Source organism: Mastacembelus armatus, chromosome 7, assembly GCF_900324485.2.
Source record: "Mastacembelus armatus chromosome 7, fMasArm1.2, whole genome shotgun sequence".
In the NCBI taxonomy this organism is placed as follows: Eukaryota; Metazoa; Chordata; class Actinopteri; order Synbranchiformes; family Mastacembelidae; genus Mastacembelus; species Mastacembelus armatus.
This window is the reverse complement of record NC_046639.1, coordinates 17,677,780-17,703,776: the sequence shown is the minus strand read 5'-3', so window position 1 is coordinate 17,703,776 and position 25,997 is coordinate 17,677,780. Positions and strand designations below refer to the sequence as shown.

General features: G+C 42.9%; 2 protein-coding genes across 3 annotated transcripts in view; both read right to left on the bottom strand.

Moving 5' to 3' along the window:
• Positions 1-5,170: 5,170 nt before the first annotated feature.
• LOC113146179 (suppressor of tumorigenicity 14 protein homolog) lies at positions 5,171-19,792 on the bottom strand. 2 transcript variants are annotated; one of them, XM_026333493.1, is made up of 19 exons: positions 19,316-19,792; positions 15,531-15,693; positions 14,691-14,821; positions 13,913-13,983; positions 13,212-13,405; positions 12,240-12,275; positions 11,750-11,978; positions 10,853-10,989; positions 10,477-10,574; positions 10,288-10,388; positions 9,952-10,085; positions 9,622-9,726; positions 9,248-9,355; positions 8,967-9,083; positions 8,217-8,342; positions 7,913-8,096; positions 7,527-7,798; positions 6,546-6,682; positions 5,171-6,207 (listed from the first exon to the last, which is right to left on the bottom strand). In XM_026333493.1, exons 1-19 carry the CDS (start codon positions 19,772-19,774, stop codon positions 6,046-6,048), a joined length of 2,964 nt encoding a protein of 987 aa, XP_026189278.1. In that variant the 5' UTR covers positions 19,775-19,792; the 3' UTR covers positions 5,171-6,045. The 2 variants fall into 2 exon arrangements, with proteins under 2 accessions (XP_026189278.1, XP_026189279.1); XM_026333494.1 differs by lacking the exon at positions 19,316-19,792 and adding an exon at positions 16,493-16,876.
• Positions 19,793-20,657: 865 nt separating this feature from the next.
• kcnd1 (potassium voltage-gated channel, Shal-related subfamily, member 1) overlaps positions 20,658-25,997 on the bottom strand; it is a 35,373-nt gene continuing 30,033 nt past the window's right edge. The window contains exon 8 of the mRNA XM_026333650.1: positions 20,658-25,917. Within this exon, the coding sequence (XP_026189435.1) occupies positions 25,710-25,917 (208 nt within the window). The 3' untranslated portion in view covers positions 20,658-25,709. The remainder of the gene's footprint in view (positions 25,918-25,997) is intronic.

Genomic DNA, 25,997 nt, shown 5'->3' with positions numbered 1-25,997 from the left:
GCGTCCCTCCCTAGACCTCTCCAATCGATTTGCACCTCTGTCTTCTCCCACTCCAGACCTACATACTGTCTCATCTGCCAATCACGTACCGGATCTTTCCGCTCCGGTATCCCAACAACACCCGTCACCCGCCAATGTCGTTCGGCGCCGTCACCTGCTCTCGCTCCCCTCTGACGACACCCGCTGCCCCCGCCTTAGTCCAAGTGCTCCTCGCGAAGCCCGTTGCCCCGGCGGAAAACAGTCTCCATCCCGCTCAGCTACTACATCAGTGCGCCGTAGGATCCTTCGCGAGGCCGTGCTCAGGCACACTCACGGGCACCCTAGCTACGGACCAACCGAACTGCCGCCTCCATCTTCCACCTCAGCACCTGATGTCACCGCCCCGCCTCCCCGCCAGTCAACAAGACGACAGGACTCAAACGGCCAACTACTGGCGACTTCTCCACGCCCCCTTTTCCCCCCAACCACGTTAATCATCGGAGACTCAACTATAAGGAATGTACGCTTTTTCAACGCCACTACTCACTGTTTCCCTGGAGCTACGACCTCAGACATCTTGGCCATGCTTCCTGGATTACTGCCAACACTTCCGTCTTCCATCTCTAGAGTGATTGTTCATATCGGAACTTGTGACACGTCACTCCACCAGTCTGAACTAACTAAAAAGGATTTTCTCTCTCTCCTCCACCTCCTAAGCAACTGTGGTAAGACTATTTTCATGTCTGGTCCCATCCCCACGTTTGGAAGAGGCTCTGGCCGCTTCAGCAGAATCCTCAATCTCAACACCTGGCTCAAGTCTGTCTCCCTGTCCTACAATCTCCATTTCATCGACAACTTCAACCTCTTCTGGAACCGACCTGCCTTCTTTGCAGGAGATGGTCTGCATCCCAACCGCCTGGGCTCCCATATACTTTCCACCAACATTCAACATGCAGTTCACTGTACCCCACACGCTAACACTGGACAACCTGTCCATTCTGTCCCACAAGCCTGACTATCTGACTCCATACTACCAATCCCCTCCATCTGGTCATCCTCCCGACCTCAGCCGAGGAAACCTGGTATACGCCTGATCAACCACTCTGTTCTAGCTAACATCCCCAGACACATGGACTCTACACCTTTCCATAACACTCATTTTGGGCTACTTAACGTTCGCTCCCTCTCTCAAAAAGCATCCCTCATCTTTGACATTATTCTAAAACACAATCTCGACATCCTGTGCTTAACTGAAACCTGGCAGCAGCCCAACGACTTCACTGAACTTAATCAATCTATTCCTCCTGGTTTCACATATCTCACCCATCCACGCCTCTCGGGACGCGGTGGCGGCCTCGCCATACTGTTCAACCTTAAATACAAAATATCCATCCACCCCACTGTCACCTTTCAGTCCTTTGAAGCTCTCATAGCACGTATTCACGGTCACACACCAACCTTCTTGGCCACTATCTACCGCCCACCAAAACCCAACCCGACCTTCCTGGATGAACTGTCTGACCTCTTAGCCAACCTCATCTCTCTGTCAGCCAACATAATTCTTCTTGGTGATTTTAACATCCACTTCGACAATCCCAACAACACCACAACAAAAGACTTCATTTCCTGTCTGGACAGCTTTGGGCTCCAACAATACATCACCTCCCCAACACATTCTCTAGGCCACACCCTCGACTTAGTCTGCTGCTCTGGCGTCACAGCTCAGTCATGTTCTACCCTCGACACCTCCTTCTCCGACCACAAACTAGTCTGCTTTAACTCCAAACTACCTATCTTCAAAACCCACCTCTCCCGCACCATCACCTTCCGTAACTTAAAGAACATCGACCTCCCCTCCTTCACTGCTGCTCTCAACAACCTTTCATGTTCTAATTATACACCGTCCCTCTCCAACATGTTATCCAATTTCAACCGTGAGCTACGAAATCTACTCGACAACTTCGCCCCACTCAAAACTAGATCTGTATCCTTTACGCACTCTGCTCCGTGGTACACCCCCGAACTCCGCCTCCTCAAAACCCAAGCCCGTCGCCTTGAACGTCTCTTCAAAAAAACCGGTTCATCCACCCACAAGGACTTATACCTAAACCACATACTGAAGTACAAGCAAACCATTACCCAAACAAAATCTGACTTCTATGCCTCTCTTATTGTATCCGCCTCTGGCTCCACGCGTTCCCTCTTCTCCACTGTCAAAAATTTATTGGGCCCTCCCGATACTCCTCTCTTCCCCTCACTCTCCACCACCTTGTGCAATAACTTCCTGGATTTCTTCTCATCAAAAATCGAAAATATACACCAGCAATTTCCCCCCATCTGTGACACTGCGAACTGCCTCCACTGTACCCTACCCTGTCTATCAGTATCCTCCCCGCTTTCGAGTTTTATCATTCCACCCACCACCGTTATCTCTTCATTGATCCTCAAATCCAAACCCTCAACCTGTAAACTTGACCCCCTACCAACCAACCTCGTCAAGCTCTGTCTCCCCTCTCTCCTTCCTCATCTTACCCACATTATTCACACTTCCCTCAGTTCTGGTATCGTACCCCCATCACTCAAGACAGCCATCATCACACCAATCCTAAAAAAACCTGGCCTCGATCCTGCAAACCTTAACAACTTCCGCCCTATCTCCAATCTCCCGTTCCTCTCTAAAATTCTTGAAAAAGTTGTCCACCACCAGGTCCATACCCACCTTGCCGCCAATAGCTTATACGAACACTTTCAATCTGGTTTCCGCCATCTTCACAGCACTGAAACTGCCCTGGTCAAAATCACCAACGACCTCCTAGTAGCCGCAGACTCTGGCCTTGTCTCCATCCTCATCCTCCTTGACCTAACTGCAGCTTTTGACACCATCTCGCACAATATTCTCCTCCATCGCCTTGCTTCCATCGGCATAGCCGGCTCGGTCCTCTCATGGTTCACCTCCTACCTCTCTGACCGCACCCAGTCCGTCCATCTCCAGAACTTCCACTCCCAGCCCTCTACTGTCAGTTGTGGCGTGCCCCAGGGCTCTGTCCTGGGGCCCCTCCTCTTCATTATTTATCTCCTTCCTCTCGGACATATCTTTAGGCAACATAACATCAATTTCCACTGTTATGCAGACGACACCCAGCTCTACCTCTCTGCTGCTCCATCTTCTACCCTCCCCCCTCCCTCCCTCCTTACCTGCTTACATAATATCAAATCCTGGTTCACCCATAACTTTTTGAAACTCAACCCCGACAAAACTGAAATTCTCCTCGTGGGCACCAAATCCACCCTTTCTAAAACCAGCACCTTCTCCATTTTAATTGACAACAATACTGTCCTCCCCTCCCCCCAAGTTAAAAGCCTGGGTGTCATCCTAGACGGTACTCTCTCCTTCACTCAGCATATCAATACCACTACCCGGTCAGCCTACTCCCATCTCCGTAACATAAACCGCATCCGTTCTTCACTCACCATCGATAGCACGGCCATACTCGTTAATGCCTTTGTCACCTCTCGTTTGGATTACTGTAACTCACTCCTCACTGGTCTACCTCTCAAATCACTTCATAAACTTCAACTTGTCCAGAACTCTGCTGCCCGAATCATCACCAGAACTCCATTCTCACATCATATTACCCCTGTCCTTAAACAACTTCACTGGCTCCCTGTGTCCTTCCGTATAAACTATAAAATCCTCCTTCTCACCTACAAAGCCCTCCACTCTATTGCCCCACCATACATCACTGATCTACTTCACATCTATTCTCCGCCTCGTACTCTCCGTTCCTCCAGTTCCACTCTCCTCTGCACCCCTACAGTGCGCCTGGCCACCATGGGCGCTAGATCCTTCAGCCACACTGCGCCCCGCCTTTGGAACATTCTCCCTCATCGCATCCGGTCGTCTCCGGACTTATCAACTTTTAAATCATCACTCAAAACGTATCTGTTCCGTATAGCGTTTTCCACCTAACTGTCTTAACTTCTCAAAGCAGCCCGTGATGTTCTACCACCCTCTGCCTATTTCATATTGTCTCATATTGTTTCATATTTGTTGTTCTGTCATCTGGGTTTCTGTGTTTCAATTTGCTTTTGCTGTGCATCGCCCACCTCCTGGATGCTCCGCACTTTTGCCTTTACTTTCTGGCCCTCTGTTAATGCATTGTTGATTTTATTGTTGTTTTAATGCACTCTATGTATTTCATGCTGTATGCTTCCTTTTTCTCTCTGTAAGGTGACCTTGAGAGTTTGAAAGGCGCCATGAAATAAAATGTATTATTATTATTATTATTATTATTAATGAGCAGTGGTGTTCCCGAAGGTTCAATCCTTGGCCCCCTCCTTTACTCACCATGTACACTTAAGTTTCATTTTCTATACACAAAAAATCAAAAATATAAAACTGGAAAAGTGAATTCATGTTCATAATCTTACTGAAACATTAACAGGGACAAAACCATGGGGAGATATGGAAGCTGTTGACCCAGCTGTTACCTTACACTGTATAAATGAAGATACCACTGTAAATATAAAAAACATAAATGCAAAAACAACTGCTGTTTTACAATTGTGCTGGTTAAACTTCTCTCTATTGCAGCCTGATAAAATATACATTTTTGAGGAGATTATTATTGAAACTTATCCACACTAATATTGATGAACACCAAGATCTGGTCCAATATTTATAAAATTGAAACTCAACAGATTGTTGCATGTTTCTGCAACAAAAAAAAAAAATTAAACAAGGTTTTACTTAAAAAATGCATAAGAGACCTTCAAAGAACATTCGAAGGTTTTTTTAAACGTGACATCACTGTGTAGTTTTGTAGAATATTGACAACATAGTTCAGCAAAACTACTACTACTACTTAAGCTACTGCAAATCTCTGGAGGACCCAGGGTGGTTCCCTGTGGATCTCCTTCATGAAAGGTAGACAATAAACACTGTAAAAAACATTTCACTTGATCATGACAGACATTTCAAGCATGTATTATTTTTTTCTAAAACATAGATGACTATGTTGTATGTCTTTGTATTAAAAGTATCAATACACAAATACAATCATGCAATTAATGTAGATGAACATACAAATTAGTGATTAATCTGTCAAATCTACTGGTGCATCACAATTTATCAGAAATTGAAAATAAAGTTAAATGTACAGCCTGTACAATAAAAAAAAAAACAATACAATTCAGTGTAAGAGGTATTTCATTGTCATTCAGGTACATTTAAATAGGAATTTGCCATTTAACACTAAAATGTGTTACATTCAATGTTTTTTTTTTCTTCGTTTTTTTAAATATAAAACATTTACAGTTTTAATCAAATTAGATACACCTGAGCCAGTTTCACAATCAGTACAGTTACATACGTAAGATTATTTAATGCTGAATATGCTGAAGGTGATTCCTCATCTTTACAATAAAAAAAAATAAATAAAATAATCACAAAGTGGAAGCAGCGGATGCTGTCCGCAGCTGAGTCCTGATCACAGTAAAATACTTAAGTAGCAGTCAAAAGTTCCGGATTTGTTTGTTTGAGATGAGCTACAGCAAAATCCAAAACCATTCAAACAGACTGAAATATCATTATTTTAGAATTTCCCTTTTGCCCTGAGAATGTATTTATCATTATTACAGCAAAGTTAACAAGTTCTGGATTTGTTTGTTTGAGATGAGCTACAGCAAAATCCAAAACCATTCAAACAGACTGAAATATCATTATTTTAGAATTTCCCTTTTGCCCTGAGAATGTATTTATCATTATTACAGCAAAGTTAACAACTTAAAAAGGAGTGAAGTGCTTCATCACAAAACTGAACTAAAATTTAAAATTTCCTCCATAAACTAAATAATCCCAGAGAATTCACCACGATCACACAAACATAGGAGTTTACATGTATACACAACTTGAAAATATTTACTTAAAAAAATAAGTAGCTGAAAATATTTCTGTTAACTAATATTTCCATGTAACACAGAGTCTTTCTATTTGTTTTTGAGCCAGTTATTTTAAAATTCACCTATAGTCTCAAACATCTGTAGAACGTGTCTATCAGTCTGCAACTACACTCCGCTCTTCTCCTTTATCCAACCTCGGTATTTGGTGATTCGGGTGTAGACGCCTGGTTTGTTCCTGCGACCGCAACCATCACCCCAGCTCACCACACCGGCCAGGAAGACTCGCCCACTGGGGCCAGTGACAGACAGGGGCCCTCCGGAGTCGCCCTGAGAGAGTCACAGAGGAACGTTACAGAGTGATCAGACAGTAATTCAGCTCAGGGTGGTTTCATTGTTAATATTAATATGTAGTTTTGCCAAAGACAGCGTTGTTTTCCTGATCTCTGCGGCTCTGAGTGACAGCTCAGAGCAGGGCTGGCCAACTATAGTCCTCGAGGGCCACTGTCCTGCTTGTTTTCAGACAGCATGAAATGACTCTCTAATCAATATGAAATCAATGAGATTCACAGGGTTTGTCAGATTATCTCACAGCACCCGAAACCTTCTCCTGATACCAGAACCAGATGCTGCATGCTGTGTTAATAAGTCATGTGATGTGTTTGTACCTGACAGGCGTCCACGCCTCCTTTGAGCACTCCGGCACACAGCATGTGGTCTGTAATCTCGTCACCCAGCAGGCTCTTGCACACCGTGCCGTTGATGATCCGAACCTCCGCCTTCTGCAGGACTGTCGCAGCCATGCCTGTTGGACATCGTGACCAAACACCACAAAGAAGTCGAAAGCAGATGATTGGATTTCACATTAATGTAATGCCTCATCCAGGTTTAGACGATTTAAAGCTCTGCTGCACTGCAGTAAAATGGGATTAAACTCAAGTTTAAAGTTCATTTAATCTTGTGTTAAAAGTACAAAACCCCAAACCTAAATCTGTGAAAGCAGGAACTGAACCAAACTTCAATCTTTAAAAGTCACACCAAACCCAAGCTTCTACTACAGGCCTAACTTTCTCTATTCTGACATAAACAACAAAACTTCCATCTGGACCATTTTTGTGTCTCTGGGACCCTGGTTCTGTTTCTCTGCTGCTCATTTGGACTTTTCTGGCTGTAAAATGTGGACTTAGCTTTCAGAAGAGACCAGGGGTATGTGGGGTCAGACAGGCTAATTATCACATTTTAAGTTCGAGATTTGATATATTTTTACATTTATTATTGTGCTTTTTTAACTTTATATTTGCCTTATTTCTATATACACAAATGAATTTGAAGCGCTTCACACTTTTTCCCCATTCATCTGTTTGTGCACACAAACACACCCTGAGGTCCAAGGACACTTTGCAGAGTGTGAAATGATGTGTGGACTAGTGAAGTCAGGAATTAAACCACCAACCCTTCCATTCACAGCCAACCTCCTGAGCCACAGCCGTTTGAGTTTTAAAAACTGCTGTCATCATAAAGTCGTTTTACACCTCTATCTTTTTTGCTCTTCTCTCATCACCTGTCAATCAAACAGCAGAGGAAGGGGCCCACCCACATTCTTTTCTTTTTTATTACAATTATTACGCTGCTGTTTGGCTGCTGCTCACCATCCTCTCTGGTGGCTCCCCAGCCAGTGATCCACGCCTCCTGGCCTGCAGGGAAGTCATGGGTGGGGGAAGGCAGGCAGATGGGCCAGATGTTCTGGTTGAGGGGGACCTCGGTGTCCAGCTCCATCACGGCGATGTCGTTGTCGTAGGTATGGGGGTTGTAGTCCTGGTGAGCGATGATCCGCTTGATGTTCCTCCTCACGGTCCACTCGTTGATCTGACCTTGCACGTGCAGACCCAGCAGGGCCTGCCATTGGTCGGCCTGCGAGTACCTGCATCCACACACATGAAAGGGGTCAGAAGTCAGGGCGGTGCAGTATTGAGGGGAAGAAGGGGGGACAGTCAGTCAGTGGACTGACTGTCCGAACAGATGAACGAGCTCATACTTTTTTGCTCCGTTGTCTTGGACGCAGTGAGCAGCGGTCAGCAGCCAGTGGCTGCTCAACACAGATGCCCCGCAAACGTGACCCGTGCCTTTGACGTGGAGGCTGACCTGCCAGGGCCACTCGCCCTCCCTCGACGCCTGACCGCCCACAATACGAGCGGTTCTGTACGGCCTCATACCACACTCTGAAAACACACACAGAGACAAAGAAGTGCCAACACTGCTGTCAGCTGTGTGTATGTATATATGTGTGTGTGTGTGTGTGCGTGTGTGTGTGTGTGTGTGCACGCATGCAGTAAACGTACGGCAGTCCTCCTCGTCTGAGCCGTCCTCACAGTCTTGCTTGTCGTCACACTCGGGGTTCACTTTGCTGATGCAGCGTCTGTTCTTGCAGCGGAAGGTGAACTCTGAACACTGCTGCAGCACCACAGCTGAGCACAGAGACACACACTGTCAGCACAGACACGGGGCAGTGGACCAGCCTAAGACAGGCCCACTGACACAGAACCGACCTGGTGTCTGTCACAACACCTCAGCACCTCACTCATTTATTTAGATGTTGACTAGTTCAGAGACAACACATCCAACACTTTTTTTTTTTTTTAACCAGGTGAGGAAATGAATGAAAGAGAGCTGCATTGTGGGAAATGTAAGATGAGTGTTTAGGAGCTTCAGTATTAGGGACCGTTTCTGTTTCTCACAGGTCTAAACATGTTATAAAATATTAACCACCCCTTTAAACATTTCCAGTTCTAAGTGCATCAAACAACATTAGTTACAGATTATGGCAGATATATGTGACGTGTGTGAACACGTTCTATTGTTCAGCATGAAAACAATGTGAGCGGCTAAAGTTCATGTAGTTCATCTGTTCTGAACCTCTAAACATCACACCATTGTTATGTTTGATTCTAGGAGTAACTAAAGTAGCTGTCTCTATTTTCAATACCGCTGTCAATGTGAAACTTTAAAATTCATTGACAAGTAATTCTGATTGTCCTTGTGTCTTAATCAAGCTGAAGGTTTTTATTAGAGCAAACAGCGTAGGTTCTTACATCGGTCACATTGAGACTCATCAGATCCATCGAAGCAGTCATCTCTTCCATCGCACTCCAGACGCTGTGGGATACAGTGGCCGTTTCTGCAGGAGAACTCCCCTGGTTTGCATATTACTACAAAGAAAATGAAAATCAGAGACCTTTTCTTAGGAGACTGTGTGTAAATAATAGGGCCTGCTGTGTGAAGATCATCACCATGTTCCCATTTTTACACACACCCTGCTTCAAAAGTAAGCAAAGTGCTTCCTTATCGGGAGGTGAACAGATTATTGACCTACCACAGTTTTCTTCATCCGTGTTGTCTCCGCAGTCGTCAAACCCGTCACAACTCCAATACTTTGGTTTGCAGTGGCCGTTTTTACACTGCATCTGAGACTCTTCACATTCTGAGCGGGGACACAGAGAAAAATCTAAAATCTGTTTTTGCACCTTTCAGCACTGTCTGCTTCTGTCTGTTTGTGAATACAGGTCAAAACTGCTGCTCAGGAAAAAGTGCCGACTGTTGGTGGTTTAATCCACACGGTGGTCTGGGGACCCAATAAGACAAGAAATAAGATAAGAAGGAGTTGGATCACATTGCTAAGAGTGAGCTTCCACTTTAAAAACTCAACCCCTCAGACAATTTAGGGTTTGTTTAATGGTTTGCACTCACTGCAGTTGAGCTCATCGCTGCCGTCGCTGCAGTCGTTCCAGCCGTCACACTGCAGGCTCTTATCGATGCAGAGGTTGTTGGTGCACTGGAACGTCCCCGGACAAGCTGATCAATAACATCAGAAACAGCATAACATTAGAAATAGCAGCAGGGATAGCATAACACCAGGAATAACATCAGGAATAATATCAGTAACTCAGACATGCAAAGAAAAAAAAAAAAAAACAGCCTAAAAACAGATTCAGAGAGGGATCAGGATTTAAGAGACTGGGCCGAACATTCAGACCACTGCTCCCATGTTTTCACTGCGTTCTAATGAATCAGCCTTACGGTTGGTTGGGATAAAGGCTTCGTATTCGGCGACGAAACCCTCATCAACGAACGACGAGTCTGAGTTAAACTTGATGGACATCATGTTGCTTTTGGTGGTGATCACGGGGTTGTTCAACCTCCTGCCGCACAGTCTGTGACACAAAGATGTTGATGCACAGTTAGTCTGACAGGTGCCAGCTGTTGAATTTTCACAGAAATCACTAAAGTCATTTACAAATCAGAGTCTGAGTATCTAAGAACCAACAGGCAGATGAAGGCGAGCAGGTCATTTTCTGATTTTCTGGGGGGGGGGGGACAAAAAAACAAAAAAAAAACAAAAAAAACAAAACTGACCTTTGACCGTCGACATCAACATAATCACCGAGACACTGTTTACTTTGATTTCCCAAGAGGAACTTCTTGAACTGAACCTTCACGAACTTTTCTTTTGGCACCTGAAATAGAAATGAAATGAAGACAAACGTTAGGAAGCACAATGACATCAGGAACTGCAGCCACAGCAGAGGACTCGTCAAAACGTACCTCAATGTTCCAGACACACGAGGTTTGCGGGGGATAGTTGGAAGGGAAGAAAGGCGACTTAAAGGAGCCTCTGTCTGCAGTGAGTTTACCGCCACAACCTGGACAACAAGGACAAGTCGGAGACACTTTTTAACATCACTTACACCGAAAAGCCAACAGGTCAGGGGTCAGAGGTCATACTGAAATAAACACTGAATAACACTGTCAGTCTCTTAAAACTGAACAAAAAAGCTCCACACTCATACTAAGAAATGAAATATCAATCATGAATTTGAAAAAAAAAAAAAAAAAAAAAAAAAAAAAGCTCTGGCTGGACGTTCACAGATGTTTTCACACCAGTTTATAGACTGAGTTACTGTGGTAATGCCCGTCGTACTTTGCTCGGTCAGAGGCGCCTGGGAGTAGTTGGCTCTGAAGCCGGGGAAGTTCTTCTGCCCGCTGGTGACCAGAGTGAGCAACATGACGTTTCCAGAGGACAGGAAGGACAGGGAGCCGTGAGGGTACCCACACTGTCTGCAGAGACCACAGAAACACAGGCTGAATGCTCAGGTGAAAGCTGAGAGATCTGTCTGCCTTCAGCCACAGCCTGAGACTGACACCAGGCGGCTGCCTGTTAACACCCGGCTAGGATTTGTCAGGGATTCAGAAAGTCTGCAGGTTATTGTTCGTCTGGTCGGAGCACCAACAGAAATGCTTTTAATGCTTCTTAGTCAAACTGAGCCAGGTGTTGGCTTCGTCACATTGTGGAGGTGACAGCGGAGAATACGGGCCATTTATTGGACAGAACAGAGCCGTAACGCTGTCAAAGGTCCAATCAAAACGGATTTTAAATAAATTTCTGTGGGAAAGACATGTTCGATCTGATGACCACATCAACACTGATGTAGCTGTAGCATTGTAGCGTGAAGAGATTTGCTGCAGGAACAGGATAAAGAAAAGGACATTTTAAAAGACTGAACATTAAACTAACTCGTGGTTTTATTTAACCTGTTAAAAAAGAAAAATCAACTTTTTGTCCTCTGTATCTCTGAACAAGTGAATATTGATCTTGTATTAACTGGAAACAAGATGCTTCCTTCTTCACCCTGACCCTCGCTCTGATCGGTCGTCTTTAAGCCATTTATTCCAAAATCTGTGCGAAGCTTTGTGCTCAGAGAAAGTTTCCCTGTCGTGTGAAACTGAACAAACATCGTCCTGAGCAGCAAACAGACGCAGTGAAAACTGAAATAAAACCTCTTTTGTTTAATGATTGACAATAAAGTTGGTCTCTCACTCAGTCATGGCAAGCTGCTCTATCGGAGCCAGGGAGTCATAGATTTTGATGAAGTCCTGCTCACAGTCATCCTCCAGGATCAGAGTGTGGAAGTCGAGGACGACTCGATGACCGGGGTCAGCCCGCAGCCTCCACTGCAGGTAGGAGTTAGGTGAGTATGGAGAGTCTGGAAACCCTGGGGACTGGATGACTCCTGCTTCACTGACGTGGATGTTGAAGGTCTCTCGGTCTGAAAACGGAAAATAATTTGTTCCAGACTAACTCCAAAGACCTTCAACCAGGCCCCTGGTTTATTAAGAATACCAGGAGGAGACAAAATGGGACCAAGAAAAAATAGATTCTATACATTTGATTTGTAATTTAAATATTTTATGAAATGGAACAGTCCATTAAATATCTTTGAACTGAGCTGCTTTACTAATTCAAATGCGTGCAGAACGATTGTTTGAATAAATCCCTGAAATGTGAAACAGAAATGAACCGTTCTCACCAAGTAAAGAGCTCCTGGTCATGCGTGGATCAATAGCTGTGATTCAAAAGACAGAGAAAAAAAGTCAAACTACTAAAACGGCATCACAACTGTTTTTAAAATCCACAGGTCAGCTTCAGTTTGAACATCTGGGTCCTGAGCTAAACCTCACACTGAGCAAGCCCAAAGCTTTTACTCAAGGCCTCAGTCCTGCTCTTCTGCTCAGCAGCTCCTGATGCTGGACCCAGAGAAGACTGCAGCTCTGTCTCTGTTCCAAATACAAACTATGTGTTGCCCTTTGGATGGGTAACACAATGTGTTTACTGTTGTCACACACCGAAAGAAAAGCTATAAATAAAACATGAGTTATGTGCCACTATAGTTAAGATCATATCCAGTACATACTAAGTATCTGAACTATGTGTGGAATCTGAAAAGATGTTTTCTTCTTCTGTGGTGTAACTCTGACACCTGCTGGCGACGTCTGATCATGGTCACCTCCTGAGCCAAAGTCAAACTAATGAGGTAACATCAGTGAAAACGCTGGACTCACTGGGACTCTGTGCTCATTTTCTCTGTGGGACAAATATCAGTGCTTCACTGCGTTTAAAGGAAAATTCCACCTTATTCCAGATCAGATTAGTTTTGCATTGGCCCAGTGTGTTCTGTTAGATTATGATTATCTAGAAGCACCAGTGAAACTAAATAGTTAAAGCTGAAACATTTGGTTTTAAATAAAAATTAGATCCTGTCAGATTAACTAGAGGTCAAATGTTAAAAAGCTTTATATATGGCTTTAATTGCATGCAATATGGATTCTCCACTCTAAGTTTATACCGTTTGGTACTTTTACATAAATAAAATGTTCATCAAGGAAGAGGATGAATTCAATATTTTTATTAGCCAATTTTTAGATACACTGCAGTAAATCTGCAGCAGAACTACATGACCCTTATGTTCCCATGTAAAGACCCAGGTGTGCAGCTCTCAGACCTCGGGACATGACACTGTTGACAGTCAGAGCGTCGGTGGGTCTCAGCAGCACTCGTCCCTGTCGGCCCCGCTGACTTTCTGCCAAAGACTCCAGAGACTCCATCGCTTCGTCCAGTGAATCCTGCTGAGGAACAGGGACGTCGAACTCTGACTGGTAATATGCCACCACGCTGTCACCGCCATTCTCCCCCTGACTACGGCAAGAAGACAAACAAGGATTCATACAGACAAGGCAGCTGATGGTGAAAAGGCAAAGTCTGAGAAAAGCAGCATCAACTTTAAAGCTGGATGAACTCAGGGTTTTGAACTTGGCTTTTTCCAAAGCAGCCAAAAGACTCACATTGGATTCACATGTGGCCTTCTCCTTCTGGATGTGTTAGCATCTAAAGCTAACCTGCTGGTTTTGGTAGCATTAGCTACCTAGCATGGTCACGATTGGACCTTTGGATTGAATGAATCTGATTGGAATTTGGGAGGAATTGATTGATGTGTGTTCAGTCCATAAACAGAGAAAGAAAAAAAAACACATTTTGTGGTTTACAGGAAATTACCAAAGTGTTAATCAACATGTCCTGTACATACATTTCACATTAAAACATCTTAGTGACCAAAAACAAGAAAATAACCTGGAAGGATTTTACTTTGAAACATATGACAGATGTTCCTACAGATCTTAAAGTGTTTTCTAATGTGGTTCATACCTGAAGGCCTGGACCGTGGAGCCTTTAAAGTATTTGTCCAGCACTGAGTTTTTGGAGTAAATGAGTTTCAGCTGAAAGAGAAAAAGGTCAGATACATTATATCTGTCTGCTGTCATCACCATAAGGAGCAGCTAACAGAGGAAGCCACAAAGCAGATGTGTCAGTGGTAATATGACAGGTCAGAAGGAGGGTTTCAGACTCTCAGCTCCTGTTTGGCAGCTAAACAGGTCTGTTCTCTTTCCCAATAAGTCAAATTCTGGCATTCTGTCGAGCAGCTTTGGTGTCAGATGCACAAACAGTTTTAAGATGGTCTGTACAGTGTTTTCTGCTCACTGTGCAACGCGTATGCAGATTCTCATTCGTCCCGGCCACAGTGGATCTGAAGTGTTAAAGTAGGAAACTGGAATCATCCAAGAAACCGATCAAAGGTCAAACCCAAAGAAGGTCCAGTCACCTACTTTCCTTCTTAACTTCAGATAGTAAATCTGTGACCCGTGCATCTTCTTGGCCAACACTGCACTATGTTTACTACACTGGTAAATAAACAAACACACCTAATGTATATTCTTCATATTAACAATCATGATCTAATGTTCAGATTAAACTATTCAATTATTGAACAATTAGATGCATCAAACTGGGTGAAACCCAGACCCTGGTCTAGAGTCTAAGGCTGTAACCTAGGGTGGGAACATTACACTAGCTCAATGCCTTCACCTAGCAGCCTGTACAGGTGTGGAGAACTCCCATGATGCTTTGGGGATGTATGAGATCTCACCTGCTGGCTGACCAGAGAGGCCATCTTAGTAAACTCCTCACTGCTGGGGTCTTCATGCGCTGGCAGGAAGCGCTGGTTAATGATCCCCATGGAGCCGATGTAGAGCCTCCGCACTCTGACGTCGCTGCGCACTGCAGGACAGAGAGAATGACGGTCAGTCAGCTGACACATCCCGCACTGCTGTTTACATCCAAACACCTTCAGTCCAATGCTTCAGTTCACACATGTCATTTCTGCGCTGGACTGGGTCCAGCTCTGATCTGAAGGTCAGCACAGTCATTAACCTGGATCTGTGGTATTCATATAAGGATATTTCTGCAGCAGAGCTTGGTACTGACTGCTGGTCCAATCTGAGTGTATGTACTGCCATGAAATGTCATAATCATTCAGTCTGACAGCAGAAATAGGAAAAACAACTGCACACACCGTGGGTTTGAACCCAGAGGACAGGAGGACACATCCCCCACCCTCCATCATTTTCATTATCACTAAAACTCATTTTGTTGTGTCAGCAGCTACCGAAAAGCATCATAAAACATTTTAAGCAGCCAACAGATGATGACATTTATAGTCTTCAGAGACGTGAGCTGCTCAGAGTTTATCTGAATCTGTATCAGGGAAGAAGAAGTCAGGATTTTAAGAGTTTCTCTTCACAGCCTGTAGAAGCTGGATATTACCGCACGGATCAGTCTAATGTGCACAGGTATGACCTGGCACCGTCTCTTTCACTGCAGCCTGATATCAGCTGCTCGGTCACAGCTGTGAGCTAATGTGTGATTAGGACGTGGAGTCATATTGTTCCCTTACTGTTTAAATAAAGGTTAGTAAAAAGCAGCTCACAGTGATAGTGCCAGACGAGCAGTCCGGTCAGAAGAGCCACAGCTGCGGCTGCAAGCACCAGGCCCACTCCGAGCCCTACGGCCTTTCTCTGGCCCGGTTTCTTCTCCAGGTGTTGGGAGTCCGCAGCCGGCAAGAACTCCATGTTCTGGTCCCAGTCATCGTCCTGCAGACAGAGGGGGGTGGGGTCAGTGTGTTCATTTGTCACTTTGTTACTGAGCCTCCCGCTCATTGCTCATATTCTGACAACTGAACAACACCCTGCATACACAGGAGGCTTATACAGGTACCAGCCTCCACCCCGTCCCAAGACTAAACCCAAACTGAGTAGACAGTGTTGCGGAAGGAACCCAGACTGCAACCTCATGTGAACCTGTTGAAGCAGGAACGTCTTTGCCGCTTATACAAACCACACCCTGTTACAGCTCATGGCATTAATCTGTACATCCAAACCATCAGGGTTTACAGGTTCAGGAAAAACAGCTCACCGACAGTTTCAGCATCACACTGCCACAGCTAGTAAACAGCCAGCAGGCTAGTTTAGATTAGTTTAGATTCTTTCAGTGTAACATAGTGAAGCTACAGTCAGGCTTCTGTTACAAACAGCAGGGAAACACTGAGACCATGTACTAAAGTGTTTCTGCATTGTAATTCCTGACGTTTCTGCTGTTTAAGAATGTTTCCTAATGTTACTGTCAGAACATTTAAATCAATCAGTCAGTTAAGAAACAGATTTAAAGAATATGGCTGCATCTTTCATTATTTCTTCTCTTACAAATGTTTTATTATTATTTATTGTAGTTGTTGTTGTGTTAGTACGTATTAAATTTGTTTTGTTGTACAGAAACCATACATCGATTTTAGATGAAACCAGTTTCTCAGTCTGGTTTCTGTTTTGGATCTCAGATAACAATGGCAAAGCCCTGACGTCACAGTCAGGTGTATAATACAAGTAGTGCACTCACCTGTCTGGGACTGAACTTTTGTCCTGAATCCAGCGCGTCCATTACACACAAAGTCCGTTGGGTCCCCGGTTTCTGTCCCGTTTATCTCTCCCACTTTATCCCGCGTTTCCTCACCTGTTGCCATTAGCTACATGGGGACGACAGGTGAGCGGCGGCAGGTGTCTCAGTCTGCCAGGTGCCAGGTACAGACGGAAATATAGCGAAAAGCCTTTTTGAAAACCGATACCGATATAAGATTAGGAAGTATGAACTCGGCTTCAGGTCAGAGCCGGTTTAAACGGTTTATTACCGGAGTTCGGTTCTGGCGACAAGAACGAGGAAACCAGCAACCTGAACAGAGTTCAAAGACGCTTTAATGAAGGAGATTTGTTGTGGCAGGTAGATTTTCCCGTCATTCATTGCGTGACTGAAACCGCCACACCCAGTCCCGAGTTTTGTTTGTTTGTTTGTTTATTTTGCGCAGAAAACGGAACAGAACCGGCTCGGTTTGGGGAGTTCAACCGCAATAACAGCCTAAATAAATAAAATAAATAATAATAATAAATTCATTCATTCATTTTAAAAACTAATCAACTTAAAATGACAAATACATAAAGAGATTTATCATGCTTCAGTTTATTTTCTAAATGATGATTTAGAAATTAAAATTTAGAACGGAATCATGATAATTTTTCTTTTAAACGTTTTTTTCCAATTCTGTTAAAAAATTACTTTTTATTTATCATTAAAAATGAACAAAAGGTGTAACTGAGGAAATTGAATATTACCTGTGTGCAAATGTAAATAATCACATTTGCTTTTTAAAATAAACCAGATATTATTATTATAATCAGTTATTATTATCATTAAAGACAGGTTTGTAATCATTGCAGAGTTTTACTTCGTCTTGTTTTTGTTTGTTTATGTATTTCTACCCTACGGGCTGCCATGTTGGACGTTAATAATCATTTTTATTAAAATGAAAAAAGTTTAAAAGTGATTTTATTCAAATGAAAATATACAGGTTGTATGAAAGTTCAGCTTCATAAAACAAAGGTTATTACAAAAAATAATAATACATTCAGCAAATCATGTTAAAATCAGAACAAACAAATATTCTTCAGCAGATTAAAAACATCAATAATATTGGCTAAAGAGAGAAGTGAAAGCCTTGAAAAGATTCACCCAAAGAATAAGTCACCTGGTTCTGCATCTCCTGCATCCTCAGAACTGCACATTGAAAATGTAAGCACAAATTTGACATATGCCATGTCTGGATATCAGTTAAGTTAATTTGGTTTAAAGCAAATTGCTAGACTGGCATTGGTTTTGGTTTCACTGCAGTGAATCCTGAAAATACAAAAAAAAAAAAAAAAAACTTCACAGGACTAAAGTTATACTGCATGAGTATCAGTCAGTTCTGTAGAACATAATGGCTCTTCTACTTGTGAGGGATGGTTCCTCTCTTTGTTCAGAATCAGAAAATCTTTACCAATGTCAAAACATTTCCCCCATTGTTCTTCAGTCACACAGGCATTGACATGTTCACTTAGCATTTCCTGTGCAGCTTTTCTCAGTCTCTCTGTCACCAGATTTTTCTCCACTTCCAAAATAATCTCATCAAATAGAACAGTGTTCTTGCTGAAACATTTTTTCCATGACGCTGGCAGACAAGAAGCCACTACAAAGATAGAAGGAGTGACCACAGTGATAACGAGGAGAACAAACAAGCCACGGACCTGAAAGAAATCAAAACTGCCTTTATTCTCTCAGCACTTGATCTGTGCTTGTTCATTAATTAAAGACTGATAAGTGGATGTGCCTCAGGGTTCTATACCAGGACCCTGGTTCTGTCTAATACATTAAAATTATTTTCATGTAACTGTCACGACATTTGGTAAAGTGTTATCCTGCTATTTGTTAGCAGCAGTTTTCTATTGGATGCTGTATACTGAGTTAGACTCCAATCTGTGTAATCAATTGCTGAAACACCAGTTTGACAGATAGTCCTTCTGCCGGTCTGCAGCTGTTACTAACCTTCAGCACCTTTTCCATCTTTATCAAATATCACCCTGTGGTTTCTCTATTGTTGATGTGAAGGTACAAAGCTCAGGCCAAAGCTGAGGAAGCTGCAGTGTTCACAGCTTCTCTATAACCTTCTTCATGCAATTAGTCTTAACTGAAAATCACGTTTTCACTTTTGCTGCATTGAGATTGCTATTTGGGGCATGTGTTCCCAGATCAGATAATCTATATTCCAGCACACAAATGCTAACATTTTTAACATCTAGCATTTTAGTGATATGACACAGGAAGGTGTTTTATCCTGCATTATATGATCTCATATCTGTGTAACAATGAGACAGTATAAAAACTGCAGTTAAAAAAAGTAAAAGGTTAACATAACATAATGGCCACACCAAACCACAACGATTGCAGTTCAATTTTTAGAACTTCCTCATGCCTCAGGAAGTGTCAAGCATGAGACCACTTCCTGTTTATATGTCTTCTGCTGTCAAATAAAGACAACAGGTACTGTATGGTGACAATAATAACAGGTTGTAAATGTAATACCACACTTTAAATGCGGTTCTTGGTTGAGTTGGACATTGTTTAAATAAAGTAAATTTAATTTTGTATTTAAATAAATTTTATATGTTGGAGGGTAAATTCATCATCATGAACACTTGCAGGTATGTTCATACATTAACAACATTTATCCATTGTATTACTATAAACATGCATAGAAAGAGAGAATATGTGGTCTCTCTGCTAACACTGATGTGCCTGGTTGTCGTCTGTAAAAAACCATCAATAACCAGGTTAGTTAGTGTAAACACTCACCCTGGACTCGTTGATCAGCTCAGCCATGATTGTTCGCTCCACAGATGTGCGCTCGCTCTTGTTTTTGCAGGCTAATTCTGGGTGTGCGGTGTAGTCACAGTAACAGCAGGCAAACCAGTCTCCATCCATCAGCACAGAGGCCACCCACAGCTGACCAACTAAGAAAGCTCTGAGAATGTGCTTCAATGAAATCCAAATGAACCTGCGATCACAATTTCTCAAAATGAATATGGAAATTCTCTGGAAGGATGCGTCCATCCAGAGCAGCAGGACAAAAATCAAAACAGCCGGTAGGGTCATGTATAAGGCGCAGTCTCTGGCTTGGTTTTTGCAGGTGCACAGCATGTCCTTCTCCAGTATGACATGGTAAGAAAAGATCATGATCAGTGTAGCGTAGATGGGAACTGTTTTAGGAATCAATACAATTAACTGCCTCAGTGTTGATTTGAGGCTCTCCATGTTGGCTGAATGGTTTGAATGAGGTCTGCAGCATTTGACATCTGAATTTATCAACAGGAAATTGAGCTTTTCCTGTTGCTGCAGAAAGACTCCTGCACAGCAGACACCCTCCTCCTCACATACAAATACCTCATTGTGCAAACTCCTTCACACCTTAAAGACATTGTACAATGCCTGCAGTAATACAACACCTATTTTGTATATCACTAATAACAGTGGTTATGTGTTTACAGAAACATAGTATAGTACCAGTGAAATTATGGTTTTCCAACAGACATTAAGAGTATGTCTGCATGAAAACAAGACTGTGTTATAATCAGTTTCCTGTGTTTGTGCAACATCATATCTTGATATCAGAAACCTGGATCAAATCTGTGATCTGCTGGTCTGTGGAGGCCACAATGAGTTTTTCTGGTTTCCCACCATGTGGGTCATTAGTGAAAGCCAAGAGAAGTGAAGGTGTGAGAAAGGATTAAGATTCCTGAGACCTACCTAACACAAAAAGGCTGTCCTGGACTAATCAGAATACTGTCAAAGCAATGCTTGGCCAAAGAAGTTTATATACATATACTGCATGAAACATTTCTTGGCTCTTACTTTGGGACAGAGTTGATGAGACTGCCAGATGGGGAACCCTCTGCTCTACCTACCAAGTTAGAGCTGAAAGCAGGCAGAGGCCTTTAGACCCAACAAACGGACCCTCTCTCTTGGTGACGAGCATGTTAGCTAATTAGGTCCTCCAAAGTCAGACAGCTTTTGGAAGGTTAGGAATGATACTTTTTTTATATATTTGAGGAAAAAAAAATAAGTCTACAAACATTGTGACCGCCATAAACATCTAGAAAAACCACAGTGCTCTGGGTTCTGGTTTTGTTGTCTTTATTAGTGGAATGGAATATACACCTCTGTGCTTTAATACTGTTTTCTCTTTCGGTCATTCATCACTTCTCCCTCTGAGACTGAACACCACTGTCGGTTCACTACATGGAAAAACTGAAATTCTGCTGATTGTCTGGACAGTTTATCGTTTGTTCCTCCTCTTGGAACACAGTGCTTCACCACTTTTGTTGCATTAATGCAGTTTGTTGTCCTTAATCTGTGATGTGCTGCGTGATCACCACTTCAGATAAACATCGGCCAGTTTACGTCTCAGATGTTCTCAGACCCTCAACAGGTAAAGAGCAACTTAACATGACGATTTAGCTCAAAAACTCCTTCACATGTACAGATTAATTCTGGTTCTGTGACTTGTGGTTTGGTTTTCTCTGGACACAAACAGCAGCAGACCGAGGGAGGGACTTGGAAAAACCAAGTTCATGACTGTAAAAAGGCGGAAACAAGTCAGTAGAAAGTGATGAAATAAACAGCAGACAGTGTGTTCAGCCTCCTCTCTCAGTGGTTTCTCTTTAACCCACCAGAGAAAACAGATAAAATACCTATAACGGTATCCATGCATATTAGTGACTGCTCATCAATCAGACACACACACATACACACAAACACACACATACAAACACACACACATACACTCTTTGCATCCTGGCGAGGAACATGCCTGAATGATTTTATTCTTCAAATCAATAGTTCATTAATAGTCTCTTTTATTTCTAATCTGATGTACACGTCTCGTGGTGCAAACACTCATCTTGAAAAGTTTGGGGACCGGGGGGGGGGATGGGGGAGACGAGGGAAACGAACCAACGACTAATAGAGAACAAAATAAGAGTCATGCAAAAGAATGGATGATGAGATTTTTCCCCATTGTGTTGTGTTTTTTTCTTGTTTTCCTGCTATGGTTGATAAATTTCTATGATCAGTAGTGCTACTTCTACTGTACGAGGCTCATGCACGGAGGGACTCTCGTCAGATTCCCGACGACTGTCATCTCTTTTCTCTTTTTTTATGTTTTTTCTGTTTTTGGCTGGAGGATTTGATTGGACGATGCAGGTGAAAGTTTATGATACAAAATATGTTACAGTATGTACGTCTGGTCTCCTGTCTGTGCGTCACTCACACTTGATTCTGATTGGTCGAGGGAATGCTTCGCCAAAATACTCACAGTTACAGTCACGTGGCCGATGGCGTGCACTCTTTAAAAAGGACGTGTAGTTTTTAGTAGAGGTGATGTGTTTTTTTACAGGGGTGAACCTGAAAATGAAACCAGTGTTTCTCTCAGGGGCTCGCTTAATGCGTCTCCGGGGTCCAAACTTTGGTTCCTCCTCAGCTCTATAAGCTGCAGTGACCAGATCTGAATCTAAACTCAGCTCAGTTGCCATTCTGCCACTTTCCCTGCAATGAGAAAAGAAATGGCTGAAGAATATTCTTAAATGCCTGAAATCAAGTCGTGCTGCTGCCTCGTCATGTAGCAGCTAGCTAACGTTAGCATAAAGCTAAAGCTATGACACATTTTCTGCTGATAGAGGTAATGGTGAAAGTTGGGAAATATTAAAGACACGTGAACATAGAACAACACATATTTGATCTATTTGGGAATAAATTTCATTCCTATGGTGGGTGGATGTTTCAGAGTGGTCTAGGAACCGTTTTCATATTTTACAGGCATGAAAACTACAGCTGCAGGGTGTGTAGTTGGCAGCGGGGCCGTCACACTGTGTCTGGAACAACAGGAAGACTTTGGATTTCCCCGATCCTGTTAATTAAACCACCAGGCTGAATGTCTGAAGTCACTAATTTAGTCCTTTTTCTGTCTCAGCAATGCCTCCCTAAACTATCTCATTGTGACGAGCTCTAACATTCAGGTCTGGGGGACTTTGGAACTTGAAGTGAAACATTTGTCTGGGTTGAAGCTAAAACACAAAAGCTGCCAACACTGTGATGGTATTTCAATTTTAAATACACCAATTATATCAGCAGGAGACCCAGAAGAAGCTGTTAATGTTAAAAAACAGAACCGTCAAGATGCCATTACAATACAGGCTGGAATCTAAAAGCATTTAAACTATTTCTTAATCCCGTTTGGACGAATTTCATATAGATAGACACCTTTTCACTTCCAAATCACTGAAATATTGTGCAACTGGATCTCACTCCAGTGTGTACAATAACATGCAATGGAAAAAAAAATATGTAGTTAAAACAAGTTCAGTGGATATGTGTTCTCATTCAAGACATCTGACCTGATCTTCTGCCCTAATCAGAACCATGTCCTACAGTAGCATAATTGGAACAAACTAGGTCTACGTATTGAATGTGAAATCTGCATCAGATATATAGAGTGTTATTGCATGTTGGGGTGAGATTATGTTGTGAAGATACTGTGCTCTGCTGTTATCAGCTGCTCCAACACCTAAATTTTGAAGAGGAAAATAAAATCCACTTGTGTTTCAGTGATTTTTTTGGTGAAAAAGTGTCTAGTTACCTGCGGTGGCAATTGCACTGCAATAATCGTAATTCTATCAACAATAATATGAGATTTCACAGTTTGTGCTTGAAAATCAGGTGGAGCTAGATGTTTGGGCATAGTGACTGTTCACCGAGCTACCTGGTGGACGGTAGGCTAACTGCTAACATGTTAGCTGCTAAGGCATCGTAGCACCAATAATTGATAGCAGCTCCAAGCTAGCCGCTCCAGAACATGGCTGCAGAATAAGAACTGGATACTGGATCACAGGGTGGCACCCAAACTATTTCTATGAAAGTTGCTCCTTGACTGAAATTCAAATAATAAAAAATATTTTGCAGGGTTTATGATGCTCAGAAAAAATATGCAGGCTTCTCTATAATTATTTTCAGTGGGAAAATTGCTTTGGTCAGAAGGTATGAGTTGCAGTAACACACTTTAACACACATTAACAGGGTTGGTCAAGACCAATTATTTTTAAATTTGCAAATTTGCATGTCAGAGTTCATAATATTTGATATTGATGCAACAGATTTACATGGATTCATTTTAGCGCAACAAGCTAACGTGCTGATGGCAGCAGTTCCAGATTAGTTTTTTTCGGTTTAAACACTGGTCATTATCAGTCAACAAGAACAATCGTGCAGGACCTATGGCTGCTGTATTCCCACAGAGTAGGAGTTAATGTTACATAAAGCTGAGGAGGTGTTCAGATACACTGTCTACTCTAGCATGCTAATTTATCTCAGTATAGGTACAGAAAAACACAGTGAGAGCCTGAGAACAGTGGAACACAGACCCACTTAAAATGAGCTTGAGCTTCCACACGGATTGTTTATGGTTGTCTACTCATTTTTCCAAATGTCAACACTGTCATTGTGGGACTTAAGGTCAAAGAAGTGGACTTGTGACTAAAATGTTGCAATAGTAACTGATCAGTGAAAGTGAGGATAAAATTTTGTGCACACAAGATTGATGAATATCTTTTATGTGTTTTCCATGGGAAGTTCTAGAGGTTCTGACCTTAGGGAGGACCAATGACCAGTAAATGACAGTAATTCTGAAACATGCCAATGTCCGCATGTGGCTCTTTCGGCCTTTTGGTTCCCAGAGTGCACGTCATCGGGACAATTTAATGTTAGAGCTTTTTGCGTTGCTTTTCCTTTCCCATTGAAATCTATTGCAGAATAGTTATGTTCTCTTAATGAAAAGATCACATAACAAATGGATTTCTTAGTTGCTTTACGTTTTTGTTCCCTGCAATAATCACTGTAGTTTTGAAACACACATTGTTTTGTTATTATTCTGTTCATTTGTTAATGCTATTTTCCTGCTTGTTGTTGCATATTTGAAAAGTAAAAGGCTTTCGTTCCCAGTCTGGGCGTCAGTGTTTTACTGAGAAACACTTCTGAGCTACACACAGTTCATACAGGACCAGGTTAATCTGGTCCAGGTTCCCCTCATGTAACCCCCTCCTCTCCACAGTTTGAGGTTAAAGTCCAGTTCTGCTCAGACCAGCTCAGTTCAGCCTGCTTCAGGTCCTTGAAAGGTTCAGTCAGCTCAGTGTAGTCGTGTGAACAGTATTGAGGCTCAGTATAGATCAGTTCGGTCAGTTTGTGTGTCAGATTCACGATTTCAGCAGCTTCCAAATCATTGTTTGAAGACACTTTTCCAGCTCTTGGACTTTGAGAACAGCTCAGACATTCTCACTCATGACTTTTATTTTCTTAAGCATGTGACCTGAAGCGGTTTCTGCAGTCACTCTGAGGATTTCTTCCATTTGGTCCTCTGAAAAACTTTTTGTTGGAGTTTAAATCTCCAACATTTTCTTTCAAGCTCAAAAGGTCCAAAGGTTCATTGAGGAGTATTTTCTCTGCAATCAGGCTTTGAGAGTTACATATATTACTGGAAAAAAACAAACTTATCTTTAAGAAATGCTCCTGGTTTGACCTGACAATCCGTACTTATCATTTTAGGAGCAGGACTGGTCAGATACTCGTCACCTGTTTCTCACAACCAACACCCAAATTTTACAAAATGTTCAGTCATGGCCTCTGAAGGTTATTTAGATCAGATCAATTGGACCAAAACCAGCTGAGTCTCAATGATCCTCTAACAGTCAGGAGCCCCTCAAATTCACTGCCAGACCAACACGTCAACACAGTCCATTCATACAAAGTTTAGACCAAAAACAGGACCACCACCCTCAGCTGTCATTGGTTAAATTAAACAGCGCCACCCATCAATGTCGGTGTTGAATGTCAGACGGTGGGAGTCCTGCATTCTTTTCCATCGGACCAGGGGGACGACTCTGCAGGATTTGTGCAAAGATCAAAGTCCAACTTGTGCGGGGGGGCTTTTTGTTCACTTGCTTTGCTTTGTGTTGTCTCCTACATGAGACGCCGTTTTGTCTCCATTTCATGACACATAACCCACAAAAAGGGGGAGAGGAAGGGAAAGCAACCAGTATCCATCTGAGTAGTCTCAGTTAGCAGTGCCCCGGCTTCAAAAAAACAAAAGTTCAGAGTTCACTAGGGGACGGGTGATGGGGGAGGACACAAACGTGGTCGAAGGTTATAAGGAAGAGATTTTAAAGGTGTCATGGGTGTAGGCGGTGGCCCGGGCATTGCGCAGGATGCCAGGGATGGGGGCGGGCGATGGGGGGAGGCTTTCATCAGGTGTGTTGGCGGGGGGTGTGGGGATGCTGATGATGGCAGCGGTGAAATCTTGTTCCCCGCAGTTCAGCTTCAAGTCGTCCGCCTGGGCGTTCAGACTGGACCGACTGGGGAAAGAAAGAAACAGAATAAAGATGCAGACAGGAGACTAGCAGAAGCAAAAACAGCAGCTGTGTTGCAGTGATGC

What these genes read in the sequence shown, in the direction of transcription:
- LOC113146179 (XM_026333493.1), bottom strand. Translation starts at nt 19,774, where the DNA reads ATGGAGAGCCTCAAATCAACACTGAGGCAGTTAATTGTATTGATTCCT. An exon ending in GGCGCCTCTGACCGAGCAAA is followed by an intron (nt 10,575 to 10,852) that starts GTACGACGGGCA and finishes CTTGTTGTCCAG; the next exon opens with GTTGTGGCGGTAAACTCACT. An exon ending in CAGCGATGAGCTCAACTGCA is followed by an intron (nt 9,356 to 9,621) that starts GTGAGTGCAAAC and finishes GTCCCCGCTCAG; the next exon opens with AATGTGAAGAGTCTCAGATG.